The sequence below is a fragment of the Oncorhynchus keta genome, unplaced genomic scaffold (genome assembly GCF_023373465.1).
Source record: "Oncorhynchus keta strain PuntledgeMale-10-30-2019 unplaced genomic scaffold, Oket_V2 Un_scaffold_3531_pilon_pilon, whole genome shotgun sequence".
Taxonomy (NCBI): Eukaryota; Metazoa; Chordata; class Actinopteri; order Salmoniformes; family Salmonidae; genus Oncorhynchus; species Oncorhynchus keta.
In genome coordinates, this window is record NW_026290920.1 from 1,234,544 (window position 1) to 1,249,247 (window position 14,704).

At 44.1% G+C, this 14,704-nt stretch overlaps 1 protein-coding gene across 10 annotated transcripts in view; it reads left to right on the forward strand.

Moving 5' to 3' along the window:
• The first annotated feature begins 3,863 nt into the window (after positions 1-3,863).
• Positions 3,864-14,704, forward strand: part of LOC118375567 (TP53-binding protein 1) — a 44,049-nt gene continuing 33,208 nt past the window's right edge. For 4 of the 10 annotated variants that reach the window (XR_008131922.1, XM_052515940.1, XM_052515948.1 and 1 more), the window contains exons 1-8: positions 9,379-9,504; positions 10,413-10,633; positions 11,600-11,687; positions 12,303-12,351; positions 12,702-12,769; positions 12,977-13,105; positions 13,479-13,539; positions 14,431-14,606. Coding sequence is in view for 9 of the 10 variants with exons in the window: in XM_052515940.1 (XP_052371900.1) it covers positions 9,426-9,504; positions 10,413-10,633; positions 11,600-11,687; positions 12,303-12,351; positions 12,702-12,769; positions 12,977-13,105; positions 13,479-13,539; positions 14,431-14,606 (871 nt within the window). In the remaining variant the exon portion in view is untranslated. Of the gene's footprint in view, positions 4,019-9,378; positions 9,657-9,777; positions 10,040-10,412; positions 10,634-11,599; positions 11,688-12,302; positions 12,352-12,701; positions 12,770-12,976; positions 13,106-13,478; positions 13,540-14,430; positions 14,607-14,704 lie in introns of those variants that run through there. The other 6 variants (XM_052515944.1, XM_052515947.1, XM_052515943.1 and 3 more) reach the window with 6 other exon arrangements.

The window sequence follows — 14,704 nt, forward strand, 5'->3', positions numbered from 1 at the left end:
TACATCATAAATAAAACATCACAACAAAACAAGACATCATAAATAAAACAATACATCACAACAAAACAATAGTTCATCATAAATAAAACAATACATCACAACAAAACAAATGTACAATAAATAAAACATCACATCACAAAAGACATTGTGCAATATACACATGTTCACCACAATACAAATGTACAATATCAAATGTTTATTACAACAATACCATTTTAAAAATGTGTGTGTGTCTTTTGATCTTACTTTGACATGAAGTATGATCAGAAAAAGGTTTTTCATGGTGAAGTGAGAATTTAAATACAAAGAAAGCAATATTTGTAAACAATTAGTAAACAGGAAGCAGTGGGCCTATAGCCAGTCACTGTCTTTTCACATGGTGGCATTTGATTCACCCTAGCCTTCCTTCTTCGACACATTTACATGTGCATGGATGCTCCCCTTATATATCTACCAAGCACACCACAGTGTGCTTTAGGTTACTCTCAGGCTGCTGTGTTTGGGAGGTGCCTGTCAGATGGTGACGTCTCCGCAGCAGTGAGAGATGGCTGGGGTTGTTAATACTCCACGTCCCTGCTCTGGAGTAAATCTCCCTTCTCTCAGCAGGATAATGTTTTGGTCCCATGGTACCCTATTCCCTATTTAGTGTACTACTTTTAACCAGAGCCCTATGGGCCCTGGTGAAAAGTAGTGCACTATGTAGGAAATAGGTTTCCATTTGGGACACACCCTGCCAGTGTTACAGCCCTCAATGAGTCAGCACTCCTATTGATCTCACACTGAGACAGGACTGAGCCAAAGATCCTCTAAAACTGAACCTGCTGTGCTTGAGAACAAGAGTATCTACTGCCCTCTGTAGGACTAAATGAGAACCCTTTTGGATTGATTGCTTTAAAAAGATTTCTGAAGAATAAGTGTAATATTAAGTCCATTGGTTTACTAATAGACAAATCAGTACCGTAAATTAAAATATTAATGTTCATTTTCTTACATAATTTCTCTAAATGAAGTAAATGACTGTTACAATGTTGATTGGTATGCAGGATATTTCAGAATGTGGTTTAGGTTGTACACAGTTAAAGCACAGACCAAAACCAACATATTAGTGTGACAAGTTGAAATGTTTTTAAAAGAGTCCCGTAGGCCAGTAGACTCTTATCAGCTCTTAGCTTGTGAGATCAGGTTGGTTCGTACGAGGCTAGTAGGCCAGTAGACTCTTATAAGCTCTTAGCTTGTGAGATCAGGATGGTTCGTACGAGGCTAGTAGGCCAGTAGACTCTTATAAGCTCTTAGCTTGTGAGATCAGGTTGGTTCGTACGAGGCTAGTAGGCCAGTAGACTCTTATAAGCTCTTAGCTTGTGAGATCAGGTTGGTTCGAGGCTAGTAGGCCAGAGGCTAGTAGGCCAGTGGTTCCCAACCTTTTTCAGTTACTGTACAACCAAATGAGTTTTGCTGTGCCAGGAGTACCCCTGAAGTACCCGTCATGTGCATTTTACCAGTAGATCCATGGTCTCATGATACAGATTCAGATTCAGAGTGTTTAATAGTCACATGTACAGGGTTACAGGTGTGATGGCAGGGTACAGTGAATATCTTAGGCTTCGAGCTCCAACATGCAGGACTAAGTGGAATACAATAACGAACATGGTAATAAAACAACAACAATAGTAATACAAATAGCACTATATAATAATAACAACTGTAGCAGTGATGAATAAATAAATGTCCATGGGTTGGCGGCAGAGTAAAGACTGTTGAGGGGGTGTGGGGAATGACCATAGGGGGAGCAGCAGCATGATCATTGAGGGGGTGTGGGGAATGACCATAGGGGGAGCAGCAGCATGATCATTGAGGGGGTGTGGGGAATGACCATAGGGGGAGCAGCAGCATGATCATTGAGGGAGTGTGGGGAATGACCATAGGGGGAGCAGCAGCATGATCATTGAGGGCGTGTGGGGAATGACCATAGGGGGAGCAGCAGCATGATCATTGAGGGGGTGTGGGGAATGACCATAGGGGGAGCAGCAGCATGGTCATTGAGGGAGTGTGGGGAATGACCATAGGGGGAGCAGCAGCATGATCATTGAGGGGGGGTGGGGAATGACCATAGGGGAGCAGCATGATCATTGGGGGGGTGTGGGGAATGACCATAGGGGAGCAGCATGATCATTGAGGGGGTGTGGGGAACAAGTGAAAAAAATATATACAAATTATAATAACAAAATTCTAGAATATATACTGAGCAAAATGATGAATGCAACATGGTCCCATGTTTCATGAGCTGAAATAAAAAAAATATCCCAGAAATTGTCCATATGCAACAAAAAAAAGAATAGCTTATTTCTCAAAAATGTTGTGCACAAATTTGATTACATCCTTGTTAGTGAGCATTTCTCATTTGCCAAGATAATCCATCCACCTGACAGGTGTGGCATATCAAGAAGCTGATTAAACAGTATGATCATTACACAGGTGCACCTTGTCATGATGCTCCTGTACTGGCCGTGTCTGATTGATTGAAGAGGGAGAACAGGGCATGGCTTGGATGGCTGGGGTCGCTGGTGATGTTCTTAGCCTTTCTGCGACACCTGGTGTTGTAGGTGTCCTGTAGGGCAGGCAGTGTGCATCCAATGGTGTGGTCGGCTACATGTATCACCCTCTGAAAAGCCTTGCGGTCCGCGGTGGTAGAGTTGCCGTACCAGACTGTGATATAGCCCGACAGTATGCTCTCGATGGTGCTCATGTAGAACACTGTGAGGATCCTCAGGGACAGGACGTATTTCTTCAGCATCCTGAGGTTGAAGATTTGCTGTCGTGCCTTCTTCACCACGGTGCCCATGCGGTTAGAGCATTTGACCTTCTCTGAGATATGTACGGCAAGGAATCTGAAGTTATTAACAGTCTCCACTGCGGACCCGTTGATGAGGATGGGGCGTGTCCAGCCTGGTTCCTCCCGAAGTCCAGACTCAGCTCCTTTGTTCAGCTAACATTGAGGGAGAGGTTGTTTACCTGGCACCACACCGTCAGAGGGCCTACCTCCTCCCTGTTGGCTGTCTTGTCGTTGTTGGTAATCACGCCTACTACTGTTGTGTCGTCAGCGAACTTGATGATGGAGTTGGAACTGTGTGAGGACCCTCAAGTACCCCTGTGGATAGGCCAAGTGCCCCCAGGGGTCCTAGTACCCTCTGTGGATATGCCAAGTACCCCCAGGGTCCTAGTACCCTTGGTTGAGCACCCTAGATTTTACAATTTTAAAATCAGTGAATCAGACAGCCTAAATACATTGAATAAATTGGATTCTCAAATCTGAGCTATCCCAGTAGGCTACATCACATTTTCTTCTGGATTAGATATTCCATAAACCTGTACCATAAAGCTAATGACAGTACAGAAAAGTTATAGAACCAACCACAATATAGAACCAACCACAGCATTACCCTACTTGTATTATTTTAGTGCACATTTTTGTTAATGCTCACTTTGCCAAAAGTGATGAAAATATAGCCTAACATAATTACATGATCAACATTTTAGATTTATTAAAAGTAATCCCGGTCCCACAATAAATAACACACGTGTCATCCTGCACTTTAGAAGAAACAAAGTTCCAAAAGGGGTCTTCGGCTGGCCACATAGGATAACCTTTTTTTGTTCCAGGTAGAATCCTCTGTGGGAATGGTTCTAGATTGAACCCAAAGGGTTATACCTAGAACCAAAAAGGGTTATTCAAAGTGTTTTCCTATGGGAACAGTCGAATACCCCTTTTAAGTTGTAGATGGCACCTTTTTTTCTAAGAGTGTGCGCACCTCAGCACCTACATGCACTAATTATGCCAACATGTTAAAAATGCCATTGCATCTTTAAGTGGTAGTGTCTGTATCCACACCCTGTCTTCCTGGAAAAGAGGGGGGGCGAGAGAGAGAGATGTGAACGCAGTCGACGCGCACCGTTATTGCTGCAAAGGGGGCAATACAAATCTCATACATTCTGCTTGCAAAAGAGGAAATCAACTTTTCAGGTAAAGCAATAGTTTGTACTTTCTAGCGCCTAATACATTTTGGAGGGAAACGTGTCATCATATAGGCCTATTTGAGCATCAATGTCACTGGTTCGTGTTCAAGGACAGGTTCAGAATAGTGTCTTGCGTTTGGATTTTCGTTCTCCAGCTGCTGCGCATTTCATATTTTCGGTTCCAACTCAACTGGTCAGCTTGGCGATATGACGCGCCAACACGATGCACCGCACCGTGTACGTATGTGTCGCCTATAGCCATATGATTTCCATATCAGTGGTGCTGTGTTTAGGGTTGGGCTTGAAGAAAAGTATGCACGATCTAATGCTGTTGTTCCATTTTTTTAATTTTTAAAAATGTAAATAGTTAAATCATATTTATGTATAGGCTAGCTTATTTTTAAACATTTTGATTAAACATTTTACGCATATATTATATAGTGTTTATCAACGAAATTAGGCTATAAATAATATCAGCTCATGAGGTTGCATGCTGTCCAAGGACAACCCAAAATGTGTCATCTTCATTGCAGGGTAGGAGTGTATTATGGGTGCCTCATTAATGTGCCAAATATAGCCTACTTGTGATTGCTATTGAGTTGTACTGGCTCAAATAACCTTTCTGTGCTGCGTGTAGATACACGTTTAAACAAATCTAATCATTTGAATAAACTATCTCAGCCTAAGCTATTCATTCCCATTCTACACTAAGGGAACGATCATATGCTGTTCTTTCTCAGCTGAGGTGGTTTATGAAGACTCAGAGTGCCAGTGGGTCAACTAGACTCAAGGTTCTCTGTGTTAAGATGTAAAGACTAAAGACCTTGTTATAAATACTTATTTCAATAGTTGCCATAGCATCACTAATGGACTTGGTGTCCTCTGACAAAAAAATAAGTGAGACGTTTCAGAGTCAATTCCCTGAGGATGTGGGAATTTGTATAAAGCGTTTTCCTACATTCAAACAACAAGCCCTTTTCTGTGGCCTATCTTAGAATGAGATACAAATGTGCCTATAGCAGCATTTGAAATGGCACCCTATTCCCTGGCCATTTCAGACACAGCACATGTCTGGGTAGATGATAGTAGATTATATCGTGGAAACTATCAGTAACCGTAATGTACCATCATACATCTGATCCAATTGATTTCATTAGTCACACATAGGTAAGCAACTGCATGCTGATTACATACTTGGTTAGAGATAAATGCTAAATGTCCTGGGTCCTGATGCATGTGAAATATTTTCTAATGCCGCCCTACTTTTGTGAGGAACAGATTGTGGCGTCACCATAGAAACAGAGGGAGGTTAAAGTAGTCCTGAGTATCCATGGGACTGGTTTGAATAAACAGATAGTTCACCTATGTCATGAAATGAAATGAAGTCCATGTTAGACGACACAGCAATCCCCATTGATTTTGACTTAAATGTAAATGTTTACTTAGCCAGGGCTGCCACGGTGCCACCAGCTGCAAACGTTGGAAACCTTTACCCTAAAAAACTGGCTGAGTGAATGAACTCCAGGCATACAGGAATCCTGTTAAAATAACTTGAAATAAAATAATGAATCTATGTACACCTTATATATATCTACCTAGTGTATTATGCTCAAAATGCGTGTATGAGTTATTTCACTCAGCTCCCTTATGGAAAGACTATCCACCTTTGGTTTCACTTCTAACATGCTCATAATGGGGAGAGCCAGCAGGAATTCACTTCTAACGTGCTCATAATGGGGAGAGCCAGCAGGAATTCACTTCTAACGTGCTCATAATGGGGAGAGCCAGCAGGAATTCACTTCTAACGTGCTCATAATGGGGAGAGCCAGCAGGAATTCACTTCTAACGTGCTCATAATGGGGGGGAGAGCCATAATGGGGGAGAGCCAGGAATTCACTTCTAACGTGCTCATAATGGGGAGAGCCAGCAGGAATTCACTTCTAACGTGCTCATAATGGGGAGAGCCAGCAGGAATTCACTTCTAACGTGCTCATAATGGGGAGAGCCAGCAGGAATTCACTTCTAACGTGCTCATAATGGGGAGAGCCAGCAGGAATTCACTTCTAACGTGCTCATAATGGGGAGAGCCAACAGGAATTCACCTCTAACATGCTCATAATGGGGAGAGCCAGCAGGAATTCACTTCTAACGTGCTCATAATGGGGAGAGCCAGCAGGAATTCACTTCTAACGTGCTCATAATGGGGGGGAGAGCTCAGCAGGAATTCACTTCTAACGTGCTCATAATGGGGAGAGCCAGCAGGAATTCACTTCTAACGTGCTCATAATGGGGAGAGACAGCAGGCAGGAATTCACTTCTAACGTGCTCATAATGGGGAGAGCCAGCAGGAATTCACTTCTTGCTCATAATAACAGCAGGAATTCACTTCTAACGTGCTCATAATGGGGAGAGCCAGCAGGAATTCACTTCTAACGTGAATTCATAATCATAATGGGGAGAGCCAGCAGAATTCACTTCTAACGTGCTCATAATGGGGAGAGCCAGGAATTCACCTCTAACGTGCTCATAATGGGGAGAGCCAGCAGGAATTCACTTCTAATGTGCTCATAATGGGGAGAGCCAGCAGGAATTCACTTCTAATGTGCTCATAATGGGGAGAGCCAGCAGGAATTCACTTCTAATGTGCTCATAATGGGGAGAGCCAGCAGGAATTCACTTCTAACGTGCTCATAATGGGGAGAGCCAGCAGGAATTCACTTCTAATGTGCTCATAATGGGGAGAGCCAGCAGGAATTCACTTCTAATGTGCTCATAATGGGGAGAGCCAGCAGGAAGGAGATGAGGAAAAAGAGGCCATTTCATAGCCACCGACAGGTCTGATTGGAGTGCCATGTTATAATGATGGATTGCAGTTAGGAGGTTTTTTACCAGTGTCTCAAGCACTTCATATTCTGGGGGCAGCTCACCCCATCTATACAACTGCTATTGAACACAGCCTGTGACTAACCCTAACCTAACCCAGTGTCCAGTATCCACACATCACTCCTTCAAAGCTCCACTCTACCACATGTAGCCGATACATCAACCAAAGTTCAAATATACATTGTCAGTCATATTATATTTTTTACTCCCAACAAACTGTTTATTACAAGAAAATGCAAACATCATTACAGATATTGTGTAACCTAACTCTCCAGACAGAGGATCTCTTCTTCTTCTGTTGGGTTGTAGAAGGCAGCTGTGTGCTGTTGGGAGAACGAGGGGAATGAGGGAGGCGATGGCTGACTGGGTAAACTCTGATCCGTTAACACCTTCTCTCTCATAAAAAGGTTTCCTGAGAGCCCCCTCGTCTTCCTGTCCTCCTTCCGAATGTTCCTGAGCATGCTGGTTATCTGGCGCCGGCACTTGACCCAGTCTTTACCACATTGACGCATGTCTAAACGGCGAAACTTGGTGGTGACAAACTGTCTTATGGCAGAAAGTTTGTCCGGGTCCAGTTTGTTAAGGCCCAGTGCAGGGATGCCCTTGAGATTGCTGGTGGCGAGTTCACATTGGGAGAAGACCGCGTGTAGAAGGTATTGCACTGTTGCCCTAGGCGTCTGAAACTTGTGTGCGGTTCTAATTGTGCTTGCAGGAAGACGCACATTCCACTTCATGTAGCCCAGCCAAAGCAACTCATCCCTCTCTGTGTGTGTTATGCTTCTCTGAATTTGTTTGCCTGCAACAGGTCTCCTTTGAGCTGACAGAGGAGTCTTCTGCAAAGGCTCAGCAGTGGTTTGGCTGCCAGGCAGATGGTTCGTCATTAGGTGGCTTTCTACTACGGCTTTGGCAAGCTGGATAGTTTTATCCTTGGGGACATGAATTAGCAACCTGCGAGAGACATTGGTCACTTTGTCTTGACTAGCCAAGGGGCTACAGATTTCTATTTGGACCTGTTGCTCTGCTTCCTTAATCGACATTTGATCATAGTCCACCTCACCCTTCACAAAATATTGGTCGTTGGTTTTGGCAAGCTGGATGGGTTTATCCTTGGTTACCTGACTTGGGATGGGTTTATCCTTGGTTACCCGACTTGGGGGTCTGGGGGCTACCACCCCGGTGAGTGACATTGTGTTGACTATCTGGATGGGTTTATGCTGAGCTAACAGACATGGTCGCCTGGTGGCCTTCATAATGTTGCTATGCTGGGTAGGTTTATCCTGGGAGACATGGGTCACTTTGTCCTGACTAGCCAACGGGCTACAAAGTTCTATTTGGACCTGTTGTTCCTCTTCCTTAATCAACACTTGATCATAGTCCCCCTCAACCTTCACAGGACAAAGCTCCTCAACCTTCAGAACATGACCCCCTCAACCTCCATAAGACATGGCTCCTCAACCATCCCAGTACATTGTTGGTTCATACCATTTGGTTTAGCCATGCTTGGCACTTCTCTCACGGTATGCATTTGATTGTCTCTGTCTGTAAAGGTGTCAACAAAGAGAGAGGATTGAGATGTGTTATCTTTGTAAAAGTCTCTCTCCGCCCTGAGATTGACAGCTTCGACTTGCAGAGCATCATGCCTGGACTGCAAATCATTTAAGGACTTCCTCAGGACCTCACACGATACACAGGTGCCCAGGTCCTGCTCTTCAGTTTCTTCTGTGGTGTCAGCATAACTGTCCCTCAGGTCAGCACCTCCAACCTCACTAAGGTCAAGGCACTTCTTCTTCTTCACTGCCCTGTCATAGCTCTGCAGGTTTCCTTTCCCTTCTGTCTGAGCTGTGTTCGGACTCAAGGCATCGTCCTCTGGGCGAAGGAAGAGGGATGGGGCAAAGTCAGGGTGGTCCGGATGTAGGTTTGGTTTTTCTGAAATATGAACTCAAATTAGATTTCAGTCTCTTCAGACAGACACTTAAATTATTGCACTGGAAATGTGGTGTTCTATGCAGTTGCCTGTGTGAACTGTCTGACAGTTTACGGTACATCACTTCCTTCATGAAAACTCTGTAGCTTGCTAGCTCTTTGTCGGAAGCCAACCACTGTCATAGGGAATGCATCAAATTGACTGGCCAGCAGATCGACCAGCTTGCTTACAGCTGCACTAGGGTCAGACAGGCTTGTTTAGATTAGAAATGGTTTGTATAATGTACCTCAATCCAGGGATGGAAAATGAGTTGTTCTCCGAATTGTCCCATTATCCCAACTGTTACACCGAGAAGTTTGAGCTGCTATTTTTTTTGCATTTGTTCAATCTTCTAGGTGTAACAGTTGGGATAATGGGCCAATTCGGAGAACAACGCATTTCTCATCCCTGGATTGAGGTATGTTTTCCATGCCACACCTCACCCCCCTCAATTGTCTTAATCTACACCGGAAGCCTGTCCTATCCTAGCGCAGCTGTAAGCAAGCAGGTAGGATCTGTTGGCTACGAACTGCCCATCAACATACTTAAAACAAAGTGCCTCCCACAAATGCGAGAGGAGGTAGTCGGGTGCCAGTCGTTTCCCATTTGGAGTACCAATTTACCACCCAAACGGGAAGACAGATCTGGTTCGGGGTTTTCAATCTTTACCATTTTTATCCAAGTTTTCATTTGACATTGAGCAATTTCGTTCTCTCCAGTAGGGAATCGGAAAAACCCTAACCCTCCTCCTTTCCGATATTGGGCCTTGCACCCCCAAACACAACATTGCATTGTGAAGGTCCGTAGCTAGGTGTTCAATTCTGGTGAACGACGTTAACTAACTAGTATTAGATAGTTAGCTAAGCTGTCGTATGTTTATGCCAAATATTTCCCCTGTGAATGGGTTTGCGGGTTTCCGATTTCGAAGTTCTGCTGCCAGAACATCCTTGTTTACAAATGTTACGATTTCGTGAAATATAGCTAGCTGTAGAGTATGACGCTAGTAGTTTTGCTGTTTTATGTTTTACTCAGCAAGCTTCTCAAACCGCGTCTTCAAACTGTTTTGGTATGACGACAGAGCCAGAAGCGTCACAGATCAATCATAACCATCCTTCTGTGTAGTTTTCCGGCGAAAGGGGGATGGGCTAATGAAAAGATTGGGCTAGTTGTTGGACCACCAAGGTAACTAGCTATGCCAAAAGGACACCGGCTCAAATTGTGGTTGCAATCGTAATTCGTAATTTTTAGCAGACTAGCTAGCTAAGTGAATAAATATTATACATGGCTGTTTTTTATGGACTAACTAGTGTGCTCAACGTTTTGATCTCAGTCATGTGCTGTGCTCTCACTTCCTAAACGTAGCTAGGCTAACGGTAGCTAGCTTGTTAGACTAGCAAATTCTGTTATGGTCTTCTAACTAGCTATTTATTGGAAAGAGGACTGCAAGTCCATGGCACCAGACGGATCGATTCAGTTGTATTATATTGATCATGTTTACCTAACACTCGGGCAGTTCTTCCTATAATATCTGCGTTCGCTCTTTGTTTTGGCGCAGCAGCTACGCTACCTGCTGTCCATGCATGCCATAACCCGATGGATCCTAGCGGAAGTGACCTGGATTCGAGTCTGCCCCATGCAGAGAACCCGTGCCTGATCGTGGAGGACTCCCAGCCCGACAGTGCGGCTCTGGAGGACGACCCGGACAGTAGCTACCGCGCCTTGCTCGCCCGCCGCTTGTCCAGCCTGCAGCCTGCCACCTCCCACAGCCCTGTACTGGTGAGTAGCACCGTGTAGAGACAGCGGGAGGTAACGAGTGAAGATGGGCTTGAACCAGCAACTGTGGTTACAGTTACAGTGAACCTCCTGTGCCAAAATGATCCATGTCTACTGGCAGGAGTAGTACCGTAGATGAAGAGAGAGAGCCATAACGTTAGATTAAAATATCTCTAGGATATATATGACTGGGGGCTTGGGAGGTTGCCCATCTGTAGAATTACTTTGCCCTACTTGCACCAATGTCACTTGATGTATCCATAATGGTCATTTCTGACTGCAGCGTGGGTATCGGGAGAGTAGCCCCCGAGGACAGCCAGCCAGAGCAGGGCTTGAACCAGCGACTCGGAGGGCAAGTACGCTAACGTTGCATCCTGTAACATAAAGGTCTAGAGATCTTTTTGAGAGGCGGTAATATGCTTTTCAGTCATACAGGGAGGGGAGACAATAGGGGTATTGTTTTTGTCAGTTCCTCCTAGCCTGGTACCAGATCAGTTTGTGTTTTTGCCCACTCCATTGTCAAGCAAGAGAGCAGAAATAGACTCACCAAGACGAAGTTCCTCCTGCTACCTTAGTTTGTTGTCCGATGACCTCAATGGAACTTTGGGGCGTATCAACTTAGGTTGTGACATGACATTACTTACCTCTATAAGTCTTTACAACTGATCTAGGACTGGTTTTGTTGTGAAGCTCATATTCATTAATGTTAGAAGTGTGGGGATAACAGATCGCAAGTCAGTTGTCAAAAGCAAAAAATATCACTTGGCTCAATTTGAATCCATTTAAGATGCATCCCTCCATCCTACCTGCCATGGAGTCAATACTGACACAATTGGATAGGTGACAGCAGGGTTTTCATCAAATAATCCAGTCATGTCAGATCAGTACTTGTCCTACTTCATGGGAAGGAGTGATGCCTGTTGTTCTAATATGAACAGGGACACTGAATCCAGCCTTCTCTCTCCCCAGGAGCTGATGTCCTCTCCGGCAGGAAACCGATACTCCGAGACAGACAGCCAATCAGAGAGGGTCCAGAACAACAATCACAATGGGCCAGGTTGGTCTCTCAAACTTTGACCACAAAGGACAGAGATTGGATACCTGGGGCCGTATGCATAAGGCATCTCAGAGAACGAGTGCTGATCTAGGATCAGTTCCCCCTCTCCATGTAATCATATTCACTGGGATCTAAAAGACCAAACTGATCCTAAATCAGCACTCCTACTCTGATACGTTTGATACATATGACACCTCACCATTTGAAGCTGTGTTTCTCTGTATGTGACTGCTGTGATGAGTATCCTTGCCTGGGACCTGAAGAGTTGCATTGGGTTTTTTAGTGGGATAATGCACTCTTATGGTGTGCAGGAAACTCGTGTTCGAACCCTGCCGCTTACATAGATTTGGAACATTTAATGGGGTGTTGGTCACTCCTATAGCAAACTAATATACCCTCAGAAACACTAAAAGTCCAGGCTGCTAAGTTAAGGGCACAGAAAATATTAAGTGTGAAATGTAAACTCTGGTTTCAACCATTGCAGCCATTATCAGAGTAATACCAATCATATAGCCTATTGATAGCGCTGGTAACATTGAAAGCAGTTGATAGCATTTGTCTCCCCATAGCAGACATTGTATTCTGTCTTAAACCTATTGAATGTATTTTCTTTAGTCAACCAGGAGGAAAGTCAAGTCCTAGAAGTTTGCTCCAATACAAGGAGGTAGGTACTAGGATAACATTGTCACCAAGATGCAGTGAATTGAAGTGTTTGTAAGATCATTGAGACAGCCAGCTGAGATGTTTGAGAAGTATGCTGCATTCCAAATGGACCCTGGCCCCTGTCTACTACCTAGACACTACTGTAGATCTGAGATGATTGGATAGGTGGACGCAATATGGTGACATTTCCACCTAACCAATCAGAAGGCAAGATGACTCTATTACGCTTATATCTTTCCAATAATCTCCAATCTACAGAGGTAGCTAGGTGGTAGGGGGCAGGCTATGGGTCGGTTTGGAATTCAGCAATAGTCTGCTTTACGTTGACCTCTTGATCCCTGAAACCATCAGGTGTGCTACAGAAGACATGGCCACGGAGTCTGGGGCGGACTCCACTACACAATGCGCCCAGCCTGAAGGTATGAGCAGTTTTTAACAGAGAAAGAAATAACCATCTGAGACATGTCTCTGAGATAATATACTGTAGCTGTGTAAGTTTTGAAATGCTCCATCAATGCTCTTGTTGGAAACATTATTTTTAGGCTGTGCCACTTTTTTGTCATCACCAGGTCAGTATTGCATTTCATGATTTTGAGCTGTGCATGTTTATGTTGTGTGTATTTTAGGGGGAGTGTCCCAGTTAGATTTTCTGGAGCTTTCTGAGAGCCAGGGTCCGGGTGACGTGGTGGGGAACAGTCAGGAGGAGGAGGGCCCTACTGCTGCCCAGACAGACAGCCAGAGACACAACCAGCCAGGTAACAATACTAACTTCTCTTGAGTCCATGGTTGTATTTAGTAGGTGGAAAACCATTTTAAACAGGGAGAAACAGGGTGGTACTACCTGGGTCGTATTCATTAGGCAACAAACTGAACTTCTGAAGAAAACGGAAAGGAACTACCTGAACTTGTCCTGTAAGAAATTAGATTTTATTTCATTTTCTGTTGCAAAATGTTTTGCTACAGTGTGCCTAATGAATATGACCCTGAACATGTTCATGAAGAATAAGAACACAGACATATTTTTATTTTACATTGCAAAATGTTTTGCTGCAGTGAATTGGACCCAGTTGAAATGTTGACCAAAGTGAAACATATTTTGTTGACTTGTCATTGTTTTGTTGTCACTAGGTGAACAGAAGAACATAACCAGGGGCTTGCCTTCAGGCAGTCAGGACAGAAAATCCAAGAGGTGAGAATATCCATATCCAGGATGCGTACCTACAAGATCATATTTAGTCATAAAGCCTCTGTGTACCACATGGGCTCGAGAGTCATGCTTTAAAGGTCCAGTGCAGTCCAAAATATGATTTCCTGTGTTTTACATACATTTCATCATTGTCTGGTTTGAATAATACTGAAATTGCGAAAATTATGATGCCCTTTTAGCGTAAGAGTTGTTTGAAAAGGCCGCCTGAATATTCTGCCTGTTTTGGTGGGATGAAGTTTTCACCTGCCTGGTGACATCACCAGGCGGTTAATTAATAGTTCCAAACCTCTACCATTAACAGCTAGTTTTCAGTTTTCCCCTCCCAGACAGTCCTAGCTGGGAAATAGCTTTTTTCTAAAAAGCTATTTTTGTTTCTTTGAACATTTTAATTGAAAACATTCACAGTAAGATACTTAATTGTTACCCAGAAATGATTTGATATTCAGATCAAAACGGCTGCATTGGGCCTTTTAATAAGAAGGGCTGAATCTGAACATGAAAAGTGCACACCTTAATTGGAAGATTCACATGAATCACACATTGATGTTAGTGGGACATTGGTAGTCATTTTATAAAGCTAGGATTCGGCCCCAAAATGATCGATCCATACCTCAAAGATTAACACATGCTAGTTCTGTTGCTCAATCCCAAATCGACTCTAGACAATATCTTATGCACCTGTGGAGCTCTGGGAAGATTTGATAGATGTAAGCAATATGGTAATGAGTCGAACTTGCCCAATAGGCTAGGTGGAATGTTCACCATATTGCTTTACACATCAACTTCTCTCAGATCTCCAGAAGTAAATAAAAGGTCTAAGCGTTGATTTGGAATTGTGCATTAGTTAAATAAAGTGTCTGGTTCTTGCCCCAGGTCGGAGGTGAGCTCTAGCAGCTCGTCAGAGCCCCTGGGTCGTGCCGGCCGGGAACTGAGTGTCCAGGCTTTGCTCCACTCCCAGGGCCTGCAGGCCAGCGAGGACCAAGATCCCAAAGGGGACGACTCTGAGCTGCTGTCCTCTCAGGAGGACCTCTTCGACACTGACAAGACAGGTGGGTCGTCCATCTATCCACCCATCCAAACTATCTGTCTGTGTTATAGACATATACTGCCAGGGCTTACAGCACTTCTCCAGTTTGGGCAGCTCTTG